General features: G+C 40.6%; 2 protein-coding genes across 3 annotated transcripts in view; one reads left to right on the forward strand and one right to left on the reverse strand.

Moving 5' to 3' along the window:
* Positions 1–539: 539 nt before the first annotated feature.
* Positions 540–15,971, reverse strand: LOC138195327 (exportin-5). 2 transcript variants are annotated; one of them, XM_069144638.1, is made up of 33 exons: positions 15,746–15,969; positions 15,203–15,324; positions 15,017–15,089; positions 14,787–14,924; positions 13,980–14,162; positions 13,864–13,890; positions 13,588–13,773; positions 12,726–12,802; positions 12,591–12,635; positions 12,375–12,465; positions 12,125–12,208; positions 11,868–11,993; positions 11,694–11,784; positions 11,472–11,600; positions 10,965–11,080; positions 10,692–10,847; positions 10,396–10,437; positions 10,209–10,298; positions 9,914–10,113; positions 9,716–9,818; positions 8,711–8,892; positions 8,481–8,581; positions 8,252–8,348; positions 8,021–8,157; positions 7,736–7,833; positions 7,550–7,596; positions 6,457–6,569; positions 5,664–5,723; positions 5,476–5,567; positions 5,268–5,375; positions 3,475–3,612; positions 2,852–3,016; positions 540–2,580 (listed from the first exon to the last, which is right to left on the reverse strand). In XM_069144638.1, exons 1-33 carry the CDS (start codon positions 15,845–15,847, stop codon positions 2,434–2,436), a joined length of 3,666 nt encoding a protein of 1,221 aa, XP_069000739.1. In that variant the 5' UTR covers positions 15,848–15,969; the 3' UTR covers positions 540–2,433. The 2 variants fall into 2 exon arrangements, with proteins under 2 accessions (XP_069000739.1, XP_069000740.1); XM_069144639.1 differs by lacking the exons at positions 540–2,580; positions 2,852–3,016; positions 3,475–3,612; positions 5,268–5,375 and having other exon boundaries at positions 5,487–5,567; positions 5,643–5,723; positions 15,746–15,971.
* Positions 15,972–17,609: 1,638 nt separating this feature from the next.
* The window catches only part of tp53bp2a (tumor protein p53 binding protein, 2a), a 29,112-nt gene continuing 26,127 nt past the window's right edge, over positions 17,610–20,594 (forward strand). Inside the window, exons 1-2 of the mRNA XM_069144640.1 lie at positions 17,610–17,681; positions 18,033–18,188. Of these exons, the coding sequence (XP_069000741.1) occupies positions 18,162–18,188 (27 nt within the window). The 5' untranslated portion in view covers positions 17,610–17,681; positions 18,033–18,161. The remainder of the gene's footprint in view (positions 17,682–18,032; positions 18,189–20,594) is intronic.

Genomic DNA, 20,594 nt, shown 5'->3' on the forward strand with positions numbered 1-20,594 from the left:
TGAGTGCTGTAGTTGTTCTCACTTTCCATGAATTGCACCGTGAGAGATAAATAAAGTATTTGATTGATTGATTGATCTTTTACTACCGTGCTGAGCAATAACATTTTGTACTTTAATAAACAATGTCTTAACATTAGAAATATGTTAATTGTGTATATATATGATGAAAAATTTAATTGGAAGGAAGAACGAGAATATGTTTAGGGAACAATCTTCAGTGTGAAACATTGACTTCACAATTAAATTATTTGAAATCCTATAATTAATTCAAAAACTACAGATCGGTCAGTATTAGTATGAACATCTCTATGCACAAGCAGATAATCAATAAATATTAAGGTTCAAGGTCTTATTTTTTTCCACATTGTTGGAACTTTTTTCTTTCTGGATTTCATGTCAATATTTAAAGCTGTTTTTGTATTGGTCCTTCTGCAAAATGTTTAATATGAGGCATAATACAAAACCCAAAATGTCCATATGTAGTAATTAACAAATAAATACTTGTTATAAATAAAAAATATTAAAAGATTTTAGGCCAATAGAAGTAATTTTCTTTTTTTATTTAAAACAACAAAAATATAAACCACACTACACTTTTAAAAAGCCTTTTTCTCCTTTGTACAGAACATTTTAGTGTCGAACAAGCATTTTTAAAAATGGCAACATGTGAACAGACAATCATCACAAAGACAGGGAAATCAATTTATTTGAAAAAAAAAAAAAAAAAAAAAAAAAATCAGATTTCATAATTGTTTCTATTCCTTTCCAAGTATGTCAACCTTTTTTCAGTAAAACAGCATCTGATAAACAAACCCGCCTAAATCCATTTAGAGGAGACTCAATCCACTCCCATCTATTTTGGTCTGAATCTACACAAATAGTTAAAAAAAACAAAAACAAAAAAACTCTCCGCTGTTACAGCTCCATAAGAGCAAAATACATCCAACAAATTATGTTTAAAAACAATCCCTTGGACAATGAAGGAATGTAGTGCTGGTTCATCTTTTTTTTTTTTTTTTTTTTTCTTTCCTTGCTGGCAAAACCATTACAAAAAACAAACAAAAATAAAAACACGTGAAAAACAGAATATCATCAACAACTGAACAACGAGAAAACAACAGAAAGACTTGGATTAAGCTAAACATTAGTTGTTTATTTCACTCTTAAATAGTCTTTAAGTTATATGTACGATTTGTCAGACACAATTGTCTGGTCACAAATCCAAAATGAGTGTTTTGGCACAAGATGTGGTTGCATTACTTGAAGTATGATATGTGCTCTGCATTAAATAAGCAATTCCAAACGGTGCTTGGGCCGTGTAAGTTGTGCCGATATGAAGAATGAGCAAAATGCAAACCATCATTGCTTTAACCAGCTGTGTAATATCCGCAAAACAGACAAGCTGCTGTTCATATTTAAATCTACAATAACCATTCACGAAAACATAATCCAGCTGTTTTTGTTTTAATCTTCTCTTAGGGTAGATTTAGATAAAGTAACTTCACCCCATCATGAGGAACGTCGCACCTGAGGTACCGTGATTAACATCCTTCACAATCAGAAACCGCATTCAAGCTCGTCCAGTCAAAAAGAAATAGCGGTAGATAATTGTGCAACAGGATTTGTCCTAGATTTTTCTTTTTGTTTTCAACCCGAGATACAACAGCTTTGACAGCAGCAGCATGGTCACAGAACATATCTGCCAACACTAACCTCTGAAATTAAGATTTTTTTTTTTTTTTCTCTTGGTAAAAAAAAAAGAAAAGGTTTCTAAATCTTCACAAACCACATAAATAATACTTTTTCAGTCGCAGTATCTTAAGCTGCCTCCGCAGCTATTTGCTCTACTGGCTTTGCTTGTTTAGGTATCATTAGATGCCTATTACTATGCTGAATATAAAACCGCAGCTCGGCTCTCAGTTTGAGTACAGAGTTCCATAAATCGAAGGCGTGCTTGATGTTGGGCAACGGTTGAATACAGCCCCTTAAAATGAAAAAGGCACAAAATAAAAATGTGAAAAAGCAGAGACGTCCTATTTTATGGTAGTTTGTGGGACAATAAAGCTTCTGCAGCAGAGTAAATAATGATGGTTACTCTGCCATGTGAAGATTGACAAAAGACCCTTCTTTAATCTGACATCTAATTTTCGTATCTTATATACCTCCTTTAATAGTATGCACAAGGGAATAGAGGAGAAGTCTACAAACGGATTTAAAAGGTATCCCGTGTGTAACACTAGTAAAAAAAAGATGTGGCACATTAACGGCACAATAAGGGTTAAAAGAAAAGCTGACCTATTGAAATACAGGAGTGTTGACAGATATGTTCGGTAGCGCCGCCCCGGCTGGAGGGTGGTGAGGGAAACCCTGGTTTGTAGACACACAACTCCCGTCGTCAGTCAGTATGAAGTCCACTTGAAGCCCGACGTTTTCCTACAGGGAATTATTCTCGGGGGTGAAGAGAGCTGCCAGCCCCAATGATTCGCTGCCCAGTACATCCTTGTCTGGCTTCGGCTTTTTAAAGAGCGATGGAAGATTCCGGATATGAACCTCCTTCCTGAACTGCTGGCACAGAGCTTTCTGTTGGCGGGGGACAAGGAGAGGAGAGGTTAAACCGAGCCACCCAAGACCTGCAAGAAAGAATTTCATTAGACTGTACAGCCCTGTTGAGCTGCTACACTTCTTTTTTTTTGGCTTCTGAGCACAGAAGATTTACAACAGAGCCAGAATCACACTGCTGAGTAATGACTTGCACTATTAGACCAGTGCCTTGGGGTCACTTGTGACGAACGGGTCCACAGCCAGATATACTGGAGGAGCGCTGCTCCCTAGTGGCTGGGTGCGGCATTACCCCAACAGTTCCTGCGATGAGCTTCTTGAACTGGTCTCTCCTCTTCTTCTCTCCAAACTTTTGAGCACCGGGGTCCAGGAGCCTGTGATCATACTGGCCCAGAGCCTCCATGCTGATGTTTGGGATCTGTGCCATCACGGCTTTCAGCTCCATGTAGCGAGGCCGCTAACACAGATGGACAGGCAGATGTATGCACATAGATTAAAAGATGCACTCAGCAATTCCCACAGATGAAACTTCAAATATGGGAATATATTATACCCTTAAAACCAAAAGACTCAACATAAAAGTCAACTCCGCTTTACCCTAAGACAGTACTATATCACTTAATCAGAAACAACTGTGAGAATTCATGTTATTTCAAGGTTTTTTCATGCTAAAATACAAAATATTAAATATATAGGATCCCAACTTTGCAAATGTGTTAATTTTTTTCTCTTGGATAAAATAAGCAATTTGATCAGGGATAATTAAAAAATGTTGACATTCTGCAGTTAAAACAATTAAGTACATAACGGGCACATAAATCAGTACTGAAAATAATCATTGGTAGCAGTCATGGGAGAGTTTTATTTCTCTTGAGAGGGAAAACTGACAAAGAACAGTCACTCCATCAGCCTCACCAGGTTTTCGTAGATGAGCATGGCCAGCTGAGAGAGGGTGGAGTTGCAGACCTCGTGCTGCCCGTGAACCTGAAGGCCCCTGAGAACACTGGTGAAGAACCACGTGACTGCTTCAGGAAGAAGATTACCCCCTACGACCTGAAGAGACAAAGACAGGATGTGTGTGTGTGTGTGTGTGTGTATATATATATATATATATATATATATATACATATATATATGGTGGAGGGCAGGGGGGGGGACTTTAGAAATTTAGAGTTATTTAAGCTACCTTTCACAGCGTCACAGATGGGGAGTATCAGACAATAATTGACAAGCCTTGGAATGGTACATTAAAGATGGACACAAGGACATTAAGAGGTCAGAAAAGGAGCCAAAGTTGAAATGGATTACACGAGAAGATTATATCTGTATATAGAGTATTAAAGGACAATTCAAAAGCTTTAACAAAAGGGTGTGATCTCACCAGGTCTGCACAAAGTGCAGTACCAAGGTGCCTAAATAATACATTTCTCAAACCACATCCAGAAAAATTCAAATATTGTGATTATCTATACTTTCTTAAATGTAAACAAAGATCATTAAAAGGTCCCATATTGTTTAAAATCAGATCTATATTTTTGATGATAAAGCAAATAAAGATGCAAAAGGTATACAAATACTGTCCACAGAGAAACGCACACAGCCTGTTTTCAGCAAATGTGCTATTTGGACTTCCTTAAGTTTGTGATGTCACAAACCCATGCTTGTATTTGTCGCCTAATATCTTGCCTTCTTATAATTTAATCTGTTGATCTTTTTGTTATTCCCTCGGCATTGGCTTCCTCGCTGATAATTTCTTGTATAGCGTTTTGTTCTGGTTATATTTATTAATTTCAACGGGATCATTTCCTTTTGCGATCGTTCTGTTAGAACGGCTGGAATCACCAACACACGCAAATACCTCATTTAAATAGAGCGATTTGCATCCGACATCAACAACGCAAAAATGAGTGCAAAATAAATGTGCAAACTTTTGGAATAAACATGCAATTAAGTACCTTTTATTTGACATGTTAGTAAATCAGGCCCGAAACGTAACATTGAACTGATCTGCCAACAAGTATTGCCCGTGTATTCAAAACCTGAGGTAACTTAATACTCTGCACCGCAGACCTCCAGTGTTGTCCAAAAACTATTAAAAACACACCACTGAGCCACACTGCAGCTCAACAAAGAGCCCTTCATTACAATAAGCATGATTCTGTGCGTTATGATTCGTTTATTCTGAGGCCGTTTACACCGCTTGCTTCTAAAGCACTCGCAAAAGCAACCAATCTTATAACAAATTGGTTACAAACAGGGAAAAAAAAAAAAAAAAGTCACAAAGGTGACTACCATGCTACTGTGATTGAAAACATTGTATATACTAGGTCGATAATGTATTTAGCATTTGCTCTATTTTCAAATGTATAACTATCATTTTGATCAGATTTTTGTTATACTTTTTGGGGTGATGTGTTAAACTCGATGTGTCTAGTTTTTCTAATTGCTGTATTGTGCTCCACATTGTCACATGAAAAGTATATTGATTATGTCGGTTAGTATTACTTGATTGCAAAATTTCAATAGTTTTTAATTGAATGCTGGGAAGGTTATATTTATTAACTTGGCAGTAACAGAAACATAAAATCTAACCAGTCAACTTGTGTTTAGAAGGAGAAGGTGACATCAAAGTGTATTTAACAAAAAAAACAACAAAATAAAGAAAAGTAATGCAGGCTTTTATCAATATGTTGAATTAAGCACGCTACCTGCCGCAGAAGGGTCCAGCAGACGATGGAAGCAGTGCGGTGACAATAAGTGGCGTCCTTCCACGACAGCGAGGTGAAGGTCAGCGTCAACATGGACATGTAGATGTTCTGGGAGAAAAAAAAAAAAAAAAAGGGAGACATAATAAGTTTATATGCATCATTTACTGTGCCGTCCTCCTGATTGTTGTGTGATGTGTCTTGGGCTGACCTCGTGTTTCAGCAGATATTTCCCCAGCTCAGTCAGCTCTGTGGCCTGTGCGTTCGTCACCGTCTGCCCCGAATCCATCATCATGTCTTCCTCTGCGAGAGCAAATTTCAGGCAAAATTATGCAACAACAAAAACCAGACCAAAAAAAAATCACCCGACAGATTTACCTTTTTAAATTTGACTCTTACCGTCGACTTCCTCCTTAATTGCTGCAGGTTCAGACACTTTTCTGGAAATACAGGTCACGGCTAAAAGCAGGCGAAGGAGAGCAGTATTAGGACCCTGTGATTACTCAATTCCCCCCCAGTGTTGGAGTAAAAGCTGACCATGCAGTTGTCTGCTAAATCCTGAAAAGTCTCACACCGTAGATTTTTTTTTTTTTTAGTAACTTCTCAATTCAAAATATCAAACCACCCTCACAGCCCAGTGTTTGTTTTATTTATTGGACAGTGCGTGGTGAGGGCAAATAGTTTTAAACCCGCAACAAACCTTCAGCTTTTTTGTCAAAACATCTTGGAATTATGGCCGAAATATTCCGAATGTGTTCTGCAACTATTTGCAGCTCCTGTTACTGGCAGAGACACAACTTTACCATGTGACTGCAGTGCATTAGCAGGATTAATAAGCCTTCACTTTATGGTAAATTGAGACAGGGACTTAACATTGCGATCATAAAACTATTGTAGCATCAGTGTAATTAATATAACTCACATTTGCAATGAATATTTTATCCTTGAGCTGCATGTTGGCCAACTAATGCAAAGTGGCTGCCGCACAGGACTCGACGTAACGCTAGTTAACACGACGTCCACTGACAAACCGTTACCTGCATTTGATTTCAAAATAGGATCATCCGTTTACGTTGTGGCTTGTATAAATATTCATTTTCAAGTAGTGCAATATTGTCTGAAGTTTTACCGCAGACACCCGTGTATGTTGTCAAATAATAATTCTCTTAGTTCATGAGACGCTGCAACTTACAGAGAAGATCCAGCACCTCCCTGTTGAGCAGGCGCACGAGCTGCTCCTCCAACATCTCCTGCGTCACCTGGCTCTCCTGACACACCACCTCCTCCTCCTCCTCTTCCTCACCACTAAAGACAAAACAATCTGGTTACGTCCCCCATATCTAATCCCAGGACACGCTGAGCCATCAAAGAGCTACTTGCAGGATATTCTACAGAGTTCTTAGACATGTTTTTTTTTTCTGAACTGAATAAAGAGTCAAAGGAATAGTGATTATTAGATATTTTTTTGATGTCAGAATGTTCTGTTGTTCTTCAGATGAACAAAAAGCTGTAGTTGGTGTGAACTGTTTTCAAATCAGTGATGTTTTATTAATCCCTCCAGAAGCCATCTCCGCAATATTTGCATGAGCTTGCAATTTTGAAAGATTCTCGTTATTTCTCTGCGTTAAAAGTACTCAACAGAAGCTCTAGTGAAGGTTTTACGGTACAAAGTAAGTCTGTCCAAACAAAACTTGCTTTATGTACAAAAATAACTCCTCAATAACAGTCAGCAAGGGTTTTCAACAGTTTTATGTGAAATGTAGTCTAGTCATTAGAATTAGACTACCAATTGTCATGCATACAGTATGTGTTGAATTACATGAGTTTTATACACCCTTCCAGTTGTAAGCCCTTGCACTTCCTTCATGTGCATACACTATGTGTTTTATTAATGTTGTTAAAAAAAACAAAAACAAGATGTAGGCAACATCACTTTTTTGACTCTGGAATTCAGTCAGTAATTCTGAGCCATGTTGTTCTTTTAGTTCAGAAGATAAAAAGATGAGAAGATATTTTTTGTGATGAGCAGTGTGCTTATTACCATAAGAAGTAGTGATATATGACTTCAATTTAAGAAAAGAATCACTTTTTCCCTTCAATTGCAACTCCAAAAAAAAAAAAAAAAAGTCAAGTGCAAATATTGCATTGCAATTTTTGAGAAAAGCCACTGTAAAAAAAAAAAAAAAATCAAGCTTTTTATTTAAATCTCATAAAAACATGCAGAATGCCAGAGTGGCTGAACTATACACAAAAATACAGATGCAAACACTAATCGCACAACTTACTTGACAGACGTCCTCTGGTTGATGACCTGCCACTTGACGTTGAGTCGCTGTAATGTAAAGCAAGGCCATGGCATTTAGCAACAAATACAACTATGGCGTTAATAACGCGAATAAAGTGAATTAAGTGAATCTAATGTCAAGAACAACAACAAGTGTTAAGAGACTGGAACGTGCGAAGATCCTGACCTGCAGCATGTAGGCGAACAGAGGGCCCAGCAGAGGGCAGAGAAGACTGTCGTAGTACTCCTGAGGACACGATAGCACCACCTGCCTCACAAACACCCGTACCGTAGTTAAGGAAACTTCAATGTCCCCATAAAGAAGTAGCTCAGCTTTGTTCATGCAAGGGTTGTGTCATTCAAAAGTGAGTGCCGGGAAAAAAACCAAAAAAAAGGAGCTTGCACACAAATGTGCATCACTAAACGTATGCCCGAAGCGTGGCGATAAGAGAAACGGGAAGAAAAAGGATATGAATCATCGGGCGAAGTCTGTGGTCAGGCACGTCGTCCAGGGAGACAAAGGCGGAGCCAGCGATTTCTTCAGCCAACCTCTCAATGCTGTAGAATTCCTGCTGCAGGGACAGACCTGCATTTCCCAGGACTTGGAAGCTGCAGAGGGAAAGAGATAGGAAGAGGAGGTAGAAGTTAAGTGTGTACAACATGGGAGGTATAAACCATGCAACTGCAATAACACAGTTCTCACCAGTTGTCATATAATGTTGTGAGAAATCCCTGCATGCGCTCCAGGCTGGATTTATAAACAGGAGAGTCATAAATATCCAGAAGAGGCTGAGTGAGACCTGGAGAAAAGCACATATTGAGAGGGCCCAACCACAATCTTAGAATCAGAAAACCGCTCACTACGAGAAAAAAGAAAAGAAAGAAAGAAAAAAAAAAAAAAAAAAAAGGCATGTGCTGAAAGCTACTCTTACCAAGAACCATGTTTCTCTCTGCATCCATCAGCTCATGAGCTCTGGAGAAGCTGTCATTGAGACGAGCCATGTTCTCCGGCATGAACAGACTGTTGTGAGTCCTACAGTGAGGAGTGAACAAAAGAGACAAGTCACAGATCGGCGCATCGGTATTGGGGGGAAGGAGGGGGGGCTGAAAACAAGCTTTCGATATAACAAGTAGGAGGAACAGCGTCGTTCCACAGGCGTACTTGATCAGCGCCAGTAGGTTGGGCAGCAAAAGCAGAAACTGGGCCGTGCAAGGGTTTCTGTAGATGGGCGCTCCAGCGGGGGTGTAGCCCACCACGAAGGCCCCGGCCTTGGCTTCCTCCAGGTCCGCAGGCCAGCGCGCCCGCTTCACCACTCCCAGCATGGCATACAGACAGAAACTCAACTAGAGGAAGATCAAAAATGAGGGATGAATGCAACCAAGCTGGCATCAAATTCAAAAGACACACAGCATGCCAACTTTTGCGGAAACGGGTTAGTAGTTACATGTAACAATGTTACAGCTGCCTACAGGCAATGTTGCTTGTTGGCAAGTCCACTTGGTCCAGACTTTATAATATTAATATTTCAACACCTAGTCAACAGACTGCCTTAAAATGCTCATGTAAACAGGTAAAAGAAAAAACACATTTGTCCAATATTCTAATTAATGATCAAATACCTGCAAAACTAACACTACTCCCATAAGATTTTAATCTTTGAAAACAGAAATAAGCATCACGAGTGACACACCGGGTGAGTGCTCACCAAACGCGTCGCAAAATATATACATATCTATGGCATCCTTAAACTTCATGATTTCACTGTATCTATGACATACACCTTTTACACACCAGACATCTTTAGTTATTAGGGAAAGCGCAGGTGAATTAATCACGGCTGCCTCCCACTTAGGTGAGGTGCTGCTTTTGTGCAAGATGGTTCCCCGTCATGACTCACTGGAACACTTAATGGACCCATGGTGTTATTAATTCACTTGTGCTTTGCCTGCAATGACAAGTCAAGCTGTCTGCAGTGAAAAATGTCTATTCTGTGGTTAACTTGGTGCGAAAAGCTGCAAAAAAAAATTAATACTGGGAATTTTTTTTTCCACAATATTTGCAAATTTGGCCGTTCAGAGTAGGAAAAATACAAATAAATAAATCAAGCATTAAACTTAAAAGTAAGAATGAAATAAGGGCCAACTCCGTTTACAACTGTACACTTACTCGCCACCTATTGAGGCCCGCTTTATCTGCATCCTTACTGTCCTCTGTGACCACCTGATCAGCTCCAACAAATGAGATGAACATGGCCGGGTCCGAAAGCGCACTGAAACACAAAAGAAGAACGAAGGCGATCACTCGTCATGACATCAAAACGCACATAATGTTCAAATTTGAGGGAAACGGAGAATTCAAACGCACCGCCTCATGTCGTCCGAGGTCCACTCTGCAACCACGGGGGCCATGAGTTCGTCTAGAAAAGCCTTCTGCTTCTCAAAGTCTTTAAACTGGTTGCTGGTGAGAACCAGAGCTTCCATCAGCGCACATTTCTCCATGTGAGTCAGCGCAGCCTCGCTCAAAAACAGCTTCTTCACGTGATTGTAAAACATGTCAAAACAAGGCTGGGGAAGAAACGAATAAATGAAGTGATTATTTTACACATTTCTCTCATCTATGTAACCACATTTTACTTTAACTGGAGCGGAGAGATTATTACCAGGATAAACTTTGGGTAATCCCGGCAAATCTTTATGATGGAAGAACAGGCGTGTCTCCTCACGTTCTTCACAGCTCGAGTCCGAGGCGCCTGCAGACATCAGTTACAGATTTTCCTTGAAATTTTTTATGTTGGATATGACGGTTGAAGAAAAAGGCCAATATTTGGTACTGTATAAGCAACCTACCTTTTTGTCATGATCAACCTCAAATGTGATGGCTTTAAAGAGCTGCAAGCACAAAACGACAAATGCTGCGAGGTCAATGTAAATCACCAGTTACGAAGATAAACCGCTATAAAGAGTATTTAAAATTATTGGTACGGCAACATAAGCAAGGGAATTGACATTTGCCACACAGGAAACCATCCTGTGAACCATCATGAAACTACTACACACCACCCGTGTCAGCAGGTATTTACGATAACACGGGTCTTATCGATATACATAAATGATGTTTAGTGATCAATAACAACTCGGCTGACCTTGCTGAGAACCTGTGGCAGGAAGTGTGGTCTGTGTATGGCAAAAGGGAAGAGGGCGGAGACGTTGGTGAGCACGCAGGACAAGATGAGCGGGTCTTTGGTGTCGTAGTTGAGCACGGCACGCAGCAGCTCCATGCTCTGGTCGATGGGCAACTTCTGCACAATGAGAAGCAGAAGGAGGTCAAACCGTCACGTTAGTACAACTAGTTGGTTTTTTTTGTGTTTAAAAAAAAAGAAAAATGTTGTTCTGTGACTGAAAATGAATTGTGTTACCTCCTCTTCCAGATTTTTACAGATCTGTGAGGCCACGCACTCCATGAAGACTGTCATTGCATCCCACTGGACCACTGATGGAGACAGGAGGGAGCACAGGCCCTCTGCAGTCTTAGCTAGAGAGGGTGCAAAGAGGGAAAAAAAAGTGTTCATTTACGGCGTATTAACATTTACGACATATTAACATTTACGATTTGTTTTTTTATTTAGTGTAACAAAGCCCTTAAAAGAGAATGATCACAAACATTCAAAATTCTGCTTTACTTATGCATGCATGTCCCAGTATCACTATATAAATATATTTGTAAGACCAGAATGGGCCGTGGAGCTTGATGTATTAAATGTAAGTAACTGTTTCCCAACCCCATTTACATGTTAAAAATCACACAAATCCACCAACAATGCGCTTAAAAATCCCTTCAAGCAGAGAAAGTAAAAATATCTATAAAGAGTTTTCAGTTTTCCTCTCTAATACAGTTTCAATGTGTCCAGAGTGAGAACACTTACATGTGGTATCTCCAGTATTAATTGGGCTGGCAATCTGATACTGTAACCATTCTGCTGCTATCTGGAACGCTTCGAGAGGAACGATCCGACATGCAATCCTCAAAACTTCTCCCTGCTGCCCTCGAAAAGCTTTGAAGCACAAAAACACAACGTGAAAAACATCAAGGGATAAAATTAACGTACTAATCAGAAGCGAAATGAAACTGAATCTGTGACACTTACAAAAAAAGAAAGAGTGGAAGTCCTCGTCGCTGTCAAAGTCCACACGCGAGTACTCGCAACTCGGGTTGTCGTTCCTCGAAGGAAAGCCAGTCTGGAAAGAGAAAGAAAACATCTCTTTACACCCGGCTGAGCTTCCATTCACACTGAATAACATCACTGACGCCAATGTCTCACCTTGACGAGGTTGGTCATAGATGTTCGGATGTATTTGATGGCCATCTCCCCCACAACCGCGTCCTTGGACAGAGTTTCGTGTCTGAACAAAGCACTCCACGTCGACACAGTGGACGACTTCAAAAACTGCAGAAAAGAGGAGGGAAGGTGTACATTCTTCAAACTCTTAACTTTTATACAGTTCAGAGGGGTTAAAAGGACAAAACCTTAAGTTAAGGCCATCAAAAAAGAAATACAAAATAAAGACATCATCTCACCTGACTAGAATGTGTAGTGAAGGCCAACAAGGCTTCCAAGTACTTGCTGAGATTTGCTGGCACTTCAACCTCTACATCTGAACCCTGTGGAGAGAACAGGATTATTTCCCACTCATTGGTCGTAATGAGAAAGTCTGAGCCGCTAGGAAAAAAAGAGGGACTGACCACAACACAGCTGTGCGAATCAAGCCTGGATAAAAGATCGTGGTCACACGAAAAATACTGTGTGGCAAAATTAGGCCGAACTCACCACTAATGAGCAGAGCTGGCCTCCGAGGGCACACAGGACCTGACAGAGCCTCTTCAGAAAGATGTAACGCCGCTCCACCACCTCCACTGCTCTGAAGGTAAACATAAAGGACACAGCCAAACGTGTTGAATAAACCTACCCCTATGTTTTTAAAATCACTTCTCATCTGTTTTCATGGTCCACAGTGGACAGAGACTGCATGTCACATTGACTTACTGTGAATCAGAGGATTTCTTGCATATCGCCAGTCCATCTGCTGACCTGTAACCAACCACAAACCGTTATATAGCAGTCAAAATGTTGGGTCGAAGTCTGTACAGAGTGACGATGGGGAGGCGAAGTTGCACTCACTGGGCTGCAGAGAGGATGTAGTGAATGGCCACGTCATCGAACAGCAGCATGAACGGCTTCCTCTCCTCCAGCTTGCCCTGTGGCGGAAGGACAAAGGAGATGTCATGTGGCCTGTTATTGTAAAGTTTAATGTAAATGTCCACAGTAAACAATCACAGTTTCATCGTCCAATTAGAAACAACTCCGAGCACATACTTCAACCGCAGCTGCGCATTCTCTGAATTATTTTCAGCAGTTATTTTAATAATGAAATACTTCCATCTGGATCAGACTCCCAATACACACAGTGACACAGTTATGCTGATCAGCTGGTGAGGGATTGCTCTGGTTGCACACTAACGGAGCACAGCACCTTGAAGTGCACAGAGCAGGGGGAAGCTTAAAGCTTGCTATGCATGTGCACTTGCCATTTGAATGTGGTTGCCTGAGTCATGGGCAAATTCATGCGAAATAAACCACAGTTACATGAATGTATATCCGCAAGCCATACAAAACTTCAAATATTGAGGGCTTTAATATATTCAGAGCATCAACTTGATTAAATTTGTAGATGTGCAATGCTGTAAAAAAATTGTATTAAAAAAAAAACCCCTGCAAAATTGGTCTAAGGCAGCAGGAATTCAGAGAAAAACACTTTTTCTTATCACACATCTCAGTTCAGGAGTAGAGCTAAAACAAATGTGATACAAACGGCCACATGGTGGTGCTATTGCTCTTGATCACAGTTAAGCTGCACCACTTTTCCCCATCGTGATCCAGCTCTGACAAAGTAAATCAAAATCTGTAGTGGTAATTACTTGACAAACAGAGGCATAATAGTGTCCCGTAAAAAAAAGCTTCATGCGTTTTCTCTTCAACTCACCTTTCGGCTCATAGCAATGAGGAGACACTCTGCTGCCTCCAGCTGCAGCTCCGCTTCGCTCAGCAGCAGACACAACATCTCCAGCAGATGACAGTTTCCGGTGGTGATGTGCACCAGGGACACCCAGTCTATGTAACCTGCGAGTGTATTCAGCGTCGCCACAGCAACTCGACAGTGACCTCTAGCCTGTGCGTGCAAAGAGACGAAGACACCAGAGTGATCAAAGTGAACAAGTTGTGATATAAGAGGTGCAGCGATGCAGTGATGTTTTCTCACCTGCAGTTCATGTCCGGGTGACCCTTTCTAGACAAAGGAAAACACAAGTTAGACGACTGAAGTCATTTAATTTCGACTTTCAGCAATATGAATAATAATGTGTAGACCTCACTGACCAGTTTACGATAGTCCTCGACATTAATATGCAGAATGGCCATCATGAAACTGAAGATGCTCTCCATGTTTTGAGTGAGTGTCTGCTGGATGTCTCTGCGTCTCTGAGTGGGCAAAGTCTGGAAGGTGATGACATCCTCTGCCAGCCTCAGGAGGATCAACATGACAAGCTCCGTCTGTGCCTCCTATGACAAACGCCGTTTACTTTATGAACTTACATTTAACAGGGTGCATCCATTCGTTAAAATATCTGCTCCGAAAAGTCAAGAAAGAGCTTACTTTGCCAGTAAGTTTGCGGAAGGCTTAGGAGCACGTAATTGGAAGGGGCTTATGAGGGTTCTCCCTGTTTTTCCAAGTATGCAATTTAACAACATTTTCGACCAATATGATAATCATATGTCGGTAAAACTTTTCAACAAATTTTGAGAATGCAGGGCAGATAACATAAAGACATCCTTCAGGGAACAAATTCAACCATTGAGTCTGAAAAAAAGTCCTTTAGTTAATTTGATGCGATCCAAAATGATTTGGCTCGTCTTGCCTAATGGTTGGGAAAACCATATTTGCATTGATAAAATAATGAAGTGGAAAAGATGTGCAAGTTCATAATTGAGAGATGTCAATATGTACCCCAGTCTTGACCAAGCTTACATGATCAAGCCACATGAAAATGAACATGATTAATCCTCACCTGGTACTTATTTTCATGCAAATTATGACATAATCATATTCAAATTGAATCCCCTCTGGCCAAGGAAACAAGTAAGATCCAGTAACAGACAGTTTCCTGCTCCGTGTGAGTTACTCACCCCTTGGTTAGTGAGAGCCTCCATCTCTTTCAGCATGTCTGGCCAGTGTTGAGGCCATTCTCTCTTTATCATTTCTACCACGATTCGGGACAGGCCATCTTTGATGTGGCTCTCCTCCTCCAGGATGGGATGGGTACCCTGAGGACGCCCGGTAACAGGCACAAGGTAAGTGTCAACGACTGTGCCGGTTTATGTTTAAACCATAAAACAAGATTAATTATCACACTTACAGTAGCTAACAGCTGCATGGCGCACTCCTTCAACTGGACTTTCTCCGCTTGTTCCATGTTGTTCCATCGGAATCTGTAAGAAAATTAAGCTTTCCATCAGTGATGCAGCTTTTATAATGTGATTTTTTTTTTTTTTTTTTTTTTTAATTTTATAAATTGGATTTATGTTAGTCATGTTCCACTCACTTGATGACATGCTCCAGGATTTGCAAACCAAAGTGTCTCACTACAGCAGGCTGGGCTTTGGCAGCTAATTGTAAGCCACATGGGACACAGAAGGAGCTCGACTCTTTAAACTCTTCACAGAACTGTAGTGATTAAAAAAATAAACAAATAAATAAAATAAAAAAGCAGTTATTTTAGACAATTTGATCAACTGAAAGTTATAAAGGTTTAAAACAAATAACACTTGAATGAACCTAACGGTGCCGTGCACGTGTGGCATAAACAGCAGCAGCTCCCTCAGAAAATTCCCAATAAATACCCGAAGAGCGTGAAGCTAACCTACTAACTAGCCATTGGAGCTAAGCACACCGCTGCCTGCAGCCACACACAGCGTGAGTTAAACCTTTTCATAAATTCACGAGCACCGTCTTCCAAACACCGATCCCGCAGGTCCATCAGCGTTACCACCGGAGGTTATCGTTTCTATGAACGCACGTGATTTTACTTCCACAGCAGCACCGATATATGTAAAGCTGGGCTAACTAGCAGCTACATCGACGCTACCTTCAGGGCCTCCAGTCGGTAAATTTGGCTCGTTTCCGCGTCCATGATCACGTTCACAGCCTTCACGAGCTGGTCACACATGGCAGCCACCTGGTCAGCCATGACTTCAGGTAAAAAAAAAAAAAAAAAAGCGTCTGGCAACACCGCTGAGACGAAGGCGAGGAGCTCCCTTATGCAAAAACCAACCTGCACGACAGTGAGCTGCGTGCGCGCAGGGAGGAACCAACGTGTGCAAAATGTGCTTGTGCTGCTAGTTGATTTGGCTCGACGTACCGACGGGGATTCTGGGAGTTGTAGTCTTTTTTTTTTTTTTTTTTTTTTTTTTTTTTTTTAAAAGATCGTCTATGTGCGAGAGAACTCACTTCTCACTTAAAAAGAAAACGTCTGGCTTTGAATAAATGTGGAACTGTGAAAAGTATCCATGTTGTTTTTTTCATACGTACACATTATTATATTAATAAATTCATGAGTCAAGATTGTGAAAATGTTAAATACATGATTAAAACTTTCATCTCATCATCTATTTATGGAAATGACATTTTATTTCAGATTTTTTTTTTTTTTTTCAAATGGCTTTTTTTTTTTTCAAAGTTTTTTTGTTTTATGTTGGTTAATAATGATTTTATGACACTGGCATTGTTAGCCGTCACTGCCCCCTTGCCTTTCGTCGAATCCAGTTATTTCACAAAATAATATTTACATTTCAATGTATTAATGTGAGTGTTTATTTCATGATATCTCATTAATTCATTTAAAATTAAATACTTTCATAATACAATGCCTTCTTCTTTCATTAACACGCAGTTGCTTTACTGAATTACAGTCATTCCAGCATGGAAAAATGGTTAAAAGTCTAATTTATTCAATCACCAACAGATGCATGTTTATGTTGCCACTGTAAACAATTCTCCTCTGATTCTTGTAAATGAAAGAATCAGACGAAACTTTTTGGATTGGCAGAGTAAATATCTTCAGAGGAACTGGAGCTTTGTTTTGAGATTTGATTTAAATTTCTGTTATTAAAAACATTAAACCTATCACCTTTGATTGAAATTATGACTTGTCGAATTAGGCTATTTTAAATCTCTATTATTTATGATTAACTCGCAAGCAGGACAAAAATGAGCTGGTGGGGGTCTCAGTTACAACTCTATACCTCCAACTCAACAGTACAAGTAGTTTTAAAAAGTTTTCATATTGGCTGATAGCGCCAACATATATGGTAATACTGATCATCTGTGATAGGCCAATATTGGCCAATAAAATCCCTGGTATGTAGTTTCCCCATGCTGGTTTTGAGGGATTTTTGTGAGCACTCTGGTTAATAATTTTGTTTTCATTATTTTCGTAACAGTAGTCTTATGTCGTTGTTATTTCGCCTTTTTGAGGATATTGTATCACTGAATTTTATGTTATGAAAACAAAATGTCGTTATTTGCAGTGGGAAGTGTACTTGGGAAGTTTAATTTGGTAAAACGTCTGATTTGATTGGGAACCTCTGTGACGCATGATTAAACTGCTTCCCATAACTCCACCCACCACCACCACCTTTAACATTACATTCCAACTTGTAAAATACAAGCAGAGTGAGACCTCTTACTTTTTCCCCAATTCAACCAAAGATTAAACGCTACCTATTGTTAGTTTAATTTGCTGCTGGGAATCTGGTTCTCCAGCTGAATGATTGTCGACCTGGAGCCTGTGACCTGTAGTAAAAAAAACAAAAAAACAACAACCCGGTTTCTCAGACCCCCAACAGAGGCCCGGTTTCGTATTTACACCGGACAGGCCCAGCCGGTGGGGGTGTGGGGGCGGAGCTTGATTTCCAAAGTGGAATGAGTTTCCTCTCACTACGTCACTCTGGGATAGGCTGCGAGCTCTCGAGCAACGCTGTCAGTCAACGGGTGTTTCGAGCGAATTACCTACGCGTCCTCTGGTAAGTAAAAGCTCGAAAAACATTTTTTTTAAAAATAAATAATAATAAAAAAATAAATCCTTCGTATATTAAACGATATGTCTTATTTGCATTTTACTCACAAGTCGTTTGAGGGTTTTTTTTTTTTTTTTGTAGCCGTTGGAAAGTTCTAAAGCGATGCTCGCGCAACTACAACGGAAACTTTTGTCGTGAAGGCCTTGTTATTTGTAGCAACAGGTCCGCGACACGGGATGCAGCTCGATTTAGTGTATTTTAGTTTGTTTGTTTTTTTTGTTTTTTTTAGGGAGAGGGAGCGTTTTCTGTCGAAGTCGTTAAATCTAACGATTGTGCTGTTGTTGTTGTTGAATGCAGGACGGGACGCCACGAGCAGGAGAAAGTAAAGCCTTGCCCGTCGCGGGTTAAAGGCTCCGGGATTTACGCCAGTCTCTCCGCTTCCGTCGAAACTGCCAGCGGGGATTCGTGCCGTCGTTGCTTTGCTAAATGCGGTACGAAGCTAAAATGATGCCGGTGAGTTTTGTTTCATTCACTCACGTATATATATATTTATATATATATCTACAAGTTCTAACATCGTCCTCTCTCTCTCTGTCTCGGGTGATACGTCTTGTTTCGTCGGTGCCGTATCAACGCGCCGGTGCTCCCCGTTGTGAATGACCTGGGCATTTAAATTGACGTGGCGAGTTGATGCGGTTGGTAGTTTGTGCCGTAGACGGGCTTGCCTGCTGGGAAGTTTACCAGCTGTGAGTGTAGATCGTTTGCTTGTGATTTATACTGTAATTTATTTGCTGTACGGGATATTCCACGCAGACATATAAACCCCCCCTTGCGTAAAATAAATAAATAAATTTAAAAAAATACCCTCGTTATTACCCATATATCCAGTCGGGACATCCACCTGGAAAGATGACCATTAACTTTAACGCAGGTACATTTATTTATTTATTCGCCCACTCTGCTCGGCTGTGCCCTTCCTCCATCCTGCCCAGGATACACAAAGAGCAAAAGGCACTGGCCAAGTCTTGCTGGCACGAGGCTAACCTCACCTTGGACTCCTGCCATGTCATCACCATCATCTTCACCATCATCATCATCATCAGAGGTCTATTGCTTTTGCTGCAGTGCAAGGCTTCATCTCTCAGCACTTCTTTGATGTGTGTGTGTGTGTGTGTGTGTGTGTGTGTGTGTGTGTGTGTGTGTGTGTGTGTAGAGGGCTGCTGGCAGTCTGCATGCGCTCCCTGTAGAGAAATAACCTTCCCAACAAATAGAAATAGCGACTTGTATTTCTCTCTTGTGACTTTGCTGGTAAAAGAGCAAAAGTCAAAGAAGTCACGGCCGGATTGGTTTTTTAGTAAACATTTAACCTTGCTGAAGTTTTTTTTATCACTACAAATTATTTACCTGAAAGTGTCCTGGGCAACAGAGCTGCAGCTGACACATTTTCCCACAATCAATATGTAAATTATTTCATTGACTATTGATTGAATAACATGTTGAAAGTAATTGAGAAGTGCCGTTGCTTGAACCCGAGGTAACAGATTTTCATCCCCGCGTTTGTCATTTCGACTTGGTAACCTGACCGAAATGATTATTCATTTATCAAGATAGCTCTTGTTGCATAATAAACGAATTGTTTCAGAATTTACGGTACCTTTTTTTTTTTTTTTTTTTGCAATATTTAGTTTAGAGGAACATTATTGTAATGTTATTATAGTTGTATTTAGGATTTCCCTCAGCTTTTCTGTGTAATTCTGTTTCGTTGTGTCTTTAGTGACAAATGATCTTAAATCACATGCTGTGCAACACACAGTTACACTTTTTTTTTTCTTTTTCCCCCCCAAGGATGTTAACATTTATTGAAAAATCTTGTGTACTGCTGTATGTAAGTATACTCGGGTTAATCTAATATTACCCTTCTCTCTTCAGACTTGTGCTTCCATTAAAATCAGTGAATTAATCATCTTAGCTGTGCAGACAGAGTCGTATTTGGATGACACCTGTCTGGTGAGTGACCTCAGTCTGCTGCTGGCACATTCGTCATTCGTTGTCACCAAGCTCAGTTCTCATGGGCACCGATATCCATTTCCACCCTCCTCGCATACAGGAGCTGTTTCTTTACTGGCCAAATGCGCCCGTAGTCATGGCGCCCTCTCCTCCAGTTCCGTCGCCCCAGAATCTGTACGTGTGTTTGAATGAGATGCAGCTCCTGGTGTTCGCCTGATAAACACAAAGTGGCCTCTGTGTTGCCATGTCTGATGCGAGGTATTGTCTTTATAAATTACACTAGTCGCCCGTAACCCTGCTTGTGCAGGCCAGGAGCTTGGGGAGGGGCGGGGTCGGAGGAGGTTGGGGGGTGGGTAGTGAGACTGTAGTGTCATAATTGCTGGCCGGGATGGTAAATAGGGGGTCACTGTTTCCTGAGCACAATGAGCTGCAGGGACTCTTTAACAGCGCGTTGTGGAGAGCACATTGTGTGTGTGTGTGTGCGCGCCTTTGCTTGTGGCAGCACCCTGATAAGGGATGCTCACCCTTTATGGAAACCATGACATCGTACAGCTCATTTACCCCTGATTTACGGTTATGTCTAATGAAACCAGCTATTGTTCTGCAGACACGTATTAATGGCACATTCAGGCTTGAATTCCCTGCTGGTTTATTAGCCTCTTTGTTATCTTGGCATACTTTTTTGTCGAGATTAAAATGTAATTCAATAGACAATCTGGACAACAGAAAAAACAGCTGAAACGCAAAGGGGGGAGAAAAAAAAAGTGGCGGAAAGGTTACTGTAGGATTTTGGTTTGCAAATGGTGCAGTCACAAATCCCACATCACATCCTCATTCCTCTCCCATGACACAAGTTGCTTTCTGTGTCGATTTTTAAGCAGATGTACTGTAGTGTGCCTGGCCCACATTATG

This window comes from Embiotoca jacksoni, unplaced genomic scaffold, assembly GCF_022577435.1.
Source record: "Embiotoca jacksoni isolate LCO1_2020_lvr unplaced genomic scaffold, fEmbJac1.0.p SCAF_12, whole genome shotgun sequence".
Taxonomy (NCBI): Eukaryota; Metazoa; Chordata; class Actinopteri; family Embiotocidae; genus Embiotoca; species Embiotoca jacksoni.

Bases quoted from the DNA above. Each gene is read 5' to 3' on its own strand.
- LOC138195327 (XM_069144638.1), bottom strand. From the start codon at position 15,847: ATGGCTGACCAGGTGGCTGCCATGTGTGACCAGCTCGTGAAGGCTGTG. The intron at 10,114-10,208 runs GTAATAATCTCT...TTTCTTCCCCAG, and splicing joins ATTACCCAAAGTTTATCCTG to CCTTGTTTTGACATGTTTTA. The intron at 5,376-5,475 runs GTCAGCCCAAGA...TTTTTCTCCCAG, and splicing joins AATATCTGCTGAAACACGAG to AACATCTACATGTCCATGTT.